This window comes from Apaloderma vittatum, unplaced genomic scaffold, assembly GCF_000703405.1.
Source record: "Apaloderma vittatum isolate BGI_N311 unplaced genomic scaffold, ASM70340v1 scaffold6359, whole genome shotgun sequence".
Classification (NCBI taxonomy): Eukaryota; Metazoa; Chordata; class Aves; order Trogoniformes; family Trogonidae; genus Apaloderma; species Apaloderma vittatum.
The window spans coordinates 21,556-29,061 of NW_009735694.1; the positions used below are offsets into that span (position 1 = coordinate 21,556).

At 50.1% G+C, this 7,506-nt stretch overlaps 1 protein-coding gene across 1 annotated transcript in view; it reads right to left on the bottom strand.

The window, feature by feature from the left end:
• Nucleotides 1-1,467: 1,467 nt before the first annotated feature.
• Nucleotides 1,468-7,506, bottom strand: part of LOC104279399 (histone-lysine N-methyltransferase EHMT1-like) — an 8,367-nt gene continuing 2,328 nt past the window's right edge. Inside the window, exons 2-4 of the mRNA XM_009876671.1 lie at nt 5,254-5,332; nt 1,907-2,082; nt 1,468-1,726 (exon numbers count right to left, since the gene is read on the bottom strand). Coding sequence (XP_009874973.1) covers nt 1,543-1,726; nt 1,907-2,082; nt 5,254-5,332 — 439 coding nt within the window. The 3' untranslated portion in view covers nt 1,468-1,542. The remainder of the gene's footprint in view (nt 1,727-1,906; nt 2,083-5,253; nt 5,333-7,506) is intronic.

Sequence of the window (7,506 nt, forward strand, 5' to 3'; positions counted from 1 at the left end):
GATAATGACCTGCCCAGCCACCACACAAAAGGTGATGGCAAATTTATTCACACTACAATACTAACAATTTAAAAAAAGTTTTTTTCCTGCATTTTTATACTAAAATCACTTTGTTCTTTTTATACAATTGATAGTTTATATTCACGTGGTGAGCAAAAATCACACCAGAATCAGCACCGTTTTGTTTTGTGGTTTCTTTTTGTTGTAGTTTTGTTTTTGTGGTTTTTTTTATTTTTATTTTTTTAAAATTTTTTGTGGGTTTTTTCTTTTTCCTTTTTTAATGCCAGTCCCCAATGTTTCAGTAATGGTAAAAAATAAATCAGTTTATTGAAACCTCATAGCGTGTGGCTTAAAAATCAATCGAAGGTGCCCGGCGTTGAGAAAAGTGATGGGAACGAGACGAGCTGGTGGCATCTGGGATCTTCTCGCCGTGACACGTCCCGTCTGCTGTTCGCCCCTGCCGGCGGATGCGAGTCGAGGTTCTCTATAATATATATATCATCCACTTTATTTTTTTTTTAAAAAAAAAAAAAAAGAGAAAAAAAATGGTTTCCTTAAGAAAATTAGTGTCTTGTACAATCCCCTTCAACCTTCCCTCTCTCAAACCCATGCAAAGGGAATCGTTGCACCGAGGACCTGAACACTGAGACAGTAACAACGAGGCGTCGGCGAGAGCTGGTTTGTGACGGAGGAAGCCCAGGAGGGAGCGGGGTCTTGCGGGGAAACGTCTCCGCTCAGCTCAGGACAGAGCCGGGGAGCAACGGGGTTGGAAGGACTCTGGGTTTCTTTGCAGCAGAAGAGAAAAAAAACCCTAAAAACAGCCGGTGGATTTGGTAAGAAGGAGGGTATTCCTTAAAAAGGTCCTCGGTCTCCTAAGGGAAAAGGCCCCACTGCAACGTCCTGGGAGAAATTTGTGATTTTAAAAAAAAAAAACCACAACAAAACCAACAAACCAACCAACCAAACCAACCAGCAGAACCTGCCCCGGGGACTGTGCTGAGCAACCCCAAGTGGCAGCACCTCCCTCCCCCTCCCCGCTCCCCCCAGCTTGTAGAAAAAAAGTCCCGTCAAGTATTCAAAGTTTATTACAAGTGAACTGGAGATGACTTGGCGTGAGCGATCCATTCAGTTAACAACAGTCGGAGGAGGAGCGGCTCTCCCTGGGCTCTGACAACACGTTAAGAGACGGAGGCCAGGACAGCTCGCGCTGGGGGACAAGAAAAAAAAAAAAAAAAAAGGAAACAAAACCGCAACGGCCCCCCCTCCACACGTAACTGTGAAAACCAGCAGCTTTCCAGGACCGGGGAGGGGAGAACAACAGCATGGAGGTGAGATTTGCTTTTACTTATTCCTCAAGTAACAGTCGGTGGCACAGCCCTAAGTGTCACGAACCCCTGGCTTTCCTTGAGCACGTTTTTCGTTTCTATTTTTTTTCGTGGGTTTTTTTTCTTTTTTTTTTTTTTCTTTCTCTCTTTCAATGGAAATTCAGACAGTATGTGAATCTATCGGGTTAAAACAAGTCAGTCTCTGGGGAGCGGAGCCTCAAAAGGGGCCGGCTGCCGTGGCAGAGCTGGTGTCAGGGAGCCCGTTTTCCTGCGTGTCCTGGGACGAGGTGCTCGCCTGCCGCTGGGCCAGCGCTGAGCTCGAGTGTTTGCACTTGGGTGAACCGCACTGACAGCTGAAGTATTTGCCTTTGATGTCCCAGAACCTGTCGCCGTAGTCAAAGCTGCAAGAGAAAGGACAGAGATGGGGTCACCGCAAAGCCCGCGGTCCTCGGTGCTGCTGTGACTTGGGTATTTTTTTTTCGCAAAGCTTCAGGGGACGGAGCGTGTTTGCGGGATCCTCGGGGGACACACGTGCCAGAGAGGAAAGGGATGGAGAGAACCAGCTCGGGAGTAGCACCTACCCGATTTCTTCTCCGGCTTCTATGTGCCTCGTGCTGAAGAAGGCGATCCTGGGAAAGCGGAGGTCCTGATGCGACATGAAGACTCGCACCGGGATGAGGTTTGGCTCACAGAGGTGGTTTATAAAGCGGCTGATGTTGCCATAGAAACGGGCATCTATGCAGTACACCTCTCCATCCTAGGGGAGAAACGCAGAGCCCTTCATTAGCTGAGGTTCGGTTCCGTATCGCTACCGCCCAGATAAAACAAACGACCAGAACCAGACTATCGGTCCCTCCACTAACGCTCCAGAGAGCTTCCAGCAGGAGAATGGCCAAGGGCACGACACCCTCTGTGGATTTAAAAGGACTAAACACGCCTGATTTGATATTCACCTGTACCCATTTTCTGCCCCCGCAAGCCCAAAGACTTTGAAAAGGCCCCCGACGCTGGCTGCACCCCAGCTCTGCCCAGCCCCACGCCGCTGAAGCACCAGTTCGGCGGAGAGGGATTGATGTTCGGTGCAGACAGACACCTTGCGGGGAAAAAGCCACTGAAGAGGGGAACAGGCATCTTGTTCTGTCCTCTAATTGAACACGACAGCCAGGAAACACAAAGCCAGAGCCTCGAGAAAACACATTTTTTTTGCAGATAAAAGTGAAAGTGAGAACACAGAAATTCCCTTTCCAGAGAGCAGTAATATTTTGCTTTCCTTGAAAATAAAAGAACTCCCCTCAGGGCTTTTCTTTTTTTTTTTTTTCTTTTTTATTCCAGCAGAGAATGACTGTGCAAAGCAGAGGCTTTAATTACAGCAGCTAATTTCAGTTGCAAAGAGGCCAAAAGCAAAAGGATCCATTAGCGGTGCTCGAGCTCCCTTCTGGACAGGCACCTTGCAGCGGGTAATGGATGAGCTGTGCCAGGTCACCGTCCCCGCCACGCGGTGCAGGAGCCCAGGGATGATGTCCCAGCGACCGGGAGAGGCGTCACCCCACGTGGTGCCACAGCACACACTGCGGGACCACTGCTGATTGCGGGTATTAGGAATTCCCATCATTGCCTCACTTTCATCCCTGGAAATGCCACGGTTGGTGAGGACAACAGCCCCCACTGCTGCATCTAGTGACCATCTGGGGACATCAGAGCTCTGCACCACACAAGTCAAGGTGCGTTTCTTAAGAAAGGAACCTGCTGCCTTGACCAACACGGGCAGTGTCCTCCCCGTGAAGCTGCTGAGGAGGACAAGTGCCAAAGCAAACTGCTTCTCGCCTTGATCTGAGAGTATCAGGAACCAAGAGTCACACGATGGCAACCAGAGAAAACAAGGGGAAACGGATTTGAATTAAAGGAAAACACATTTAGATTGGATCTTAGGAAAAAATTATTCAGTCTGAAGGTGGCAAGACTCTGGAATAAATTGCCCAGAGAGGTTGTGGATGTCTCCTCCCTTGAGGTGTTCAAGGCCAGGTTGGATGAGTAACTTGTTCTAGTTGAGGTGTCCCTGCCCACGGCAGGGGGTTGGATTAGATGATCTCTAAGGTCCCTTCCAGCCCAGGCCATTCTAGGATTCTATGCAGAGGAGAAACCACAAACCTGCTCTGGGGTGAGATGTGTCTCCTTCTCAAGAGTGGGAAGGCGCTGGGCTTTCTTAGAAGGGAGGATGCCCAAAGGAAACCCTTCTTGCAGGTGGGCAACAGGGGCCACAGGCCCCTCCTCGATGGACCACGGCAGGGCCGAGTGTGTGAGCAAGGATCTCGCAGCATGGGCCCACGCGTGGTGAAAGGGTGGCTTGACACGAACAGAAGGCAACCACACCAGCTAAAACTCAACCTCGTCTTCCCCAGAAGCAGTGTGGTTTTTTCCTGGCTCCCCAGTACAGAGCCAACAACACCACCCCTTTAACCAGTGGAAGCTCTGAGAGCATCTGCTGTGCCATGTCCTCCTCCTGGAAATCCAGCAACAGCAGCGAGTTTTGGCTGTTTGACGTTTGCCCTCCTTCAGACGTGGAACGGGACGTGACTGCAGGACCTGGCACACTGAACCATTCACCACGCACGTGGCCTTGGGTGTCAACTCCAGAACAACAACAGCAGAAATGAGGACTCAGCTCCTCCCTCTCTACAGCACAAGCCCATTCAGGCCACTCCTGCGAGAAACACCAGGACTCCAGGGCTGCTCCTCCCAGGGCTGGGTTTCTCACCCTTGGTTACTTCCCATCTCTGAGGAGGCCACGGGACCCGGCTGGCTCTGCCCAGCCCAATGGGCTGCTTTCAACAGTCACTCCTTGACGTGGTGCCTGGGTTTCTACAGATGCTCCACTTTGAAGACACTCTGAAAAAAGATGATGCTTACGCCTGTATTCAGGTCTCCCTCCTTGCTCCACTGAAGGCTTCGTAAGAGCACAGGCAGAGGTTCTCCCTCAGAGGGGGACAACCTCCTCAAGGAGGCTGGCTTGAGACAGCCAGGGGCTAACCTCCAGGCAAGCCAAGGCCCAGGAAGGCTTTTGCTCATAAATGCACAGACCAGCACAAGTCTCTGCTGCTGCATTTCAACTTCTTAATTATAGTTTGACCCCGCTGTTTTCAGACTGAGGACGAGACTCATTACTTATATTTTTCCAGCTGATGAATGTCTGTCACTTTCAAAAAAGAAAAAAAAAGAAAAAAATAAAAGCAAAGCTTCTTTGTCGCTAGCTGATGACAGAAACAAGACACAGGCTGTTTTACAGCCCTTCTTGGAAGCGACCCCACTCCTCTGAGTCCTCAGCTCACCTTTCTCCTCCTTTCCCAAGGCAAGTCTGAAGTGATGGCCTTGCTTAAAAGCTTTAGATCGCACTTTTCAAAGCAAGATTTCTGCCCTGAGACAGCCCTCTGCAGAGCAGCACACAAGAACCAGGAGCAGAACAAGCCTCAAGTCCCTACCAGGGCATCTGACGGATCCCTTCAGAAGTAAGCTGGGTTTGCTGGTTGTTTTTTTCGGTCTTCAAGTTGATCTTTTTATGAAGAACTTCCAGAGCTGCCAATCAACACAGCTACAAGCCTGCATACACACACGTGAGTATCAAAAACTGAACAACCGAATTCAAGATGCCCAAACGGTTGTGACAGAAGAGCATCTTGCATCAAAACTGGCGTGGGCAGCACGAATCGTGGTGGCCCAGCGCCGCTGGGCTCTGTCACCATTTTAACAAGCCCTAAGCTTTGCCTCGACCGCACTATATCCTGACTACAACACAGCAAGGATGCGGGTCGTCCTCCTCTCTGCAGGCTTTCAGATCGTGCTGTACGTCAAGATGGGAGACAAATATCCCCGTTGCTCTTTTGGAGAGGCAGGACCTTGGGTTTGTCTCGTTAGACACCTTCAGATACAGTACCTTGTTGTCAAGGTCGAAGAGGTAGGAGTCCTCTTCACGGACGTCCGCTTCGGAATCGGATATCAGCTCACCAACGTACCTGCGGGCAAAGAGGAAAGGCAGAAATAAGATGCTCACGCAATCACAATTGGGTTTAAACATCTCCCAGATGGGAAGCCACAGCCATCACAGCATGGGTCATCTCAGAGCCTCCCGGGCAAATTGGGCTTTGCCAACCTACAGTAGCTAAAATCTGGCACCAGACTCCACCTTTTCAGGGCAACTCTTTCAATATTAAAAATGGGAGTCTTACTTCCAGCAAAATTTACTTTTTCCTGAGGACTGTGTTTCCTTTTGCAAACACCTTTTTTTTGGCCAAGATCAACACATTAATCCAACTCTCCTTGTGTCAGACTCACACTCTGGCTTTCCAACACACCACTTCAGTGCTTGTGATGTTTACATCTCCCCCAAAAAACGTTTGTGTCTGTCCTTCCTGTATTTTCCACGGTATTTTGACCAATGATATAGGCTACATATCTTAGACAGTTTTGGTTTAGAAGACTTAGGTCTGACCTAACCTTTCGTAGAATGTCTTAGGTTGGAAGGGACCTTAGAGATCATCTAATCCAGCCTACCTGCCATGGGCAGGGCTGCCCTTAACTAGACCAGGTGGCTCAATCCCTCTGGGATTCTCAACCCCTCTGGAACCAGAGTAAATCTGAGCTGTGATCCCAGTAGCAACCACCCTGCTGTAAAACCAGGCGCAAGGCAGATTACAACCAGCTCTTCCGCGCACCATGAAGCACGTGCTGCTTGGCCTGGCTGGCCAAGAAGGACTAAATAAATGCAACCACCTTCCACACCCCAGGCAGACGTTGGTTTTGACGCAAAGCCCCTTGTTGTGGGAGTCCCCACTGCACTGGTGTTCCCATGCTGGTCTCCCCATCTCTCTCCATCTGAAACAGTTTTAGACTGTCAAGGTTCAACATTTACCTGCCCTGACCTGCTGGTAACCAAAGCAAGAGACCCAGGAGGAGAGGTGCTGAGCCAGACGACATGAGAAAGAAGCAACAGCACAGAAGATTCTGGCACCTAAGTTTTCCCAGCCTGCAACGCCGCGCTAATGAATGAGATGCAAAGGATTCACGATGCGAATAAATATTCTTCACAGCATCAACGGAGACTTCTACGATCAGCAGCCGTTACCACAGCGTCCCTCTGCAGCTCTCAAGGTATTTTCCAAGCATTAACCAAGCGTTTCCCGCCGTGGCTCAAGGCGGCGTTTACCTCCGGGGCTGAGGACGAGGAGAGCCACGAAAAACAAGCCCTCAGGGGACTGGCATGCTCAGTGGCAAGGGATCGTTTGGCTGCAGTTCCTAAATCTGAGCGATTCGGCCAAGCGGCTCTGCCAGGGTGGGAGGCTGCTGCCGCCTGCCATCCTCCCGTTCGTCCCCAGCACAGCTCTGCTGGTTATTAAGCGCTCCCGTAAGGCTGCGGCACTGCTGGAAAATCACACGCGCATCGGTGACCTAAAGTGACAGAGGAGGGTGCTGGCCAGAGAGAAATTGCTGTGGCACGGCACTGGAGCCAAGGGCAGCTGAATAACACTGCACGGAGAGGCTCTGCGCTCAGGGATGGCCCCTTCAGGTTTACAGCTCGGTGAAACCCAAAACCACAATCTAATTACAAATGGTTGCTTTGATGCTCCTTTAAAGACTATTCCTGTAACTCCTTTCCTTTCCAGGACTGCTTACAGATACCAACGGTTCCCAAGTCCAAAGTTGTGGAATAACATGCAAGAGGCACATGTTCCTACCCAAAAAAAGAGCAGAAGTGTCAAGCTTTGTCATTTAAGGACTCCTGAAGTCAAGCCAGTGTGTTTCTTCTCAAGAAGATGCTCGGCACGCTGATGGCATGTAGCTACTCTCAGAGCCCGAGATGAAAGCAAGTAACTCCAGAGCAAGTAACTACATCACCACTGCTGGATCAGAGCACACTCCACACAAAAATCAGGAGCAACAAGAAGTTGCCAGCAGAGGCTCCAGTGTTTTCCGTGGGGTGTGGGAGACAGGATGCCTGGGGCTGCTCTGGCTGAAGGTGTGGCTCGATGCAGACAGCATCTTATTAAAGCATCACTGTTTTGTACAGAAACAAAATATTTTAAAACCACTGAAAGGACCAGACCAGATCTTCGCAAACCTCTGGTTTCCCCACCCTGCTGATTCGCAGTCTCTCCAACCGAAGCCCTGAACCAGCCGTGCCACCTCCAGA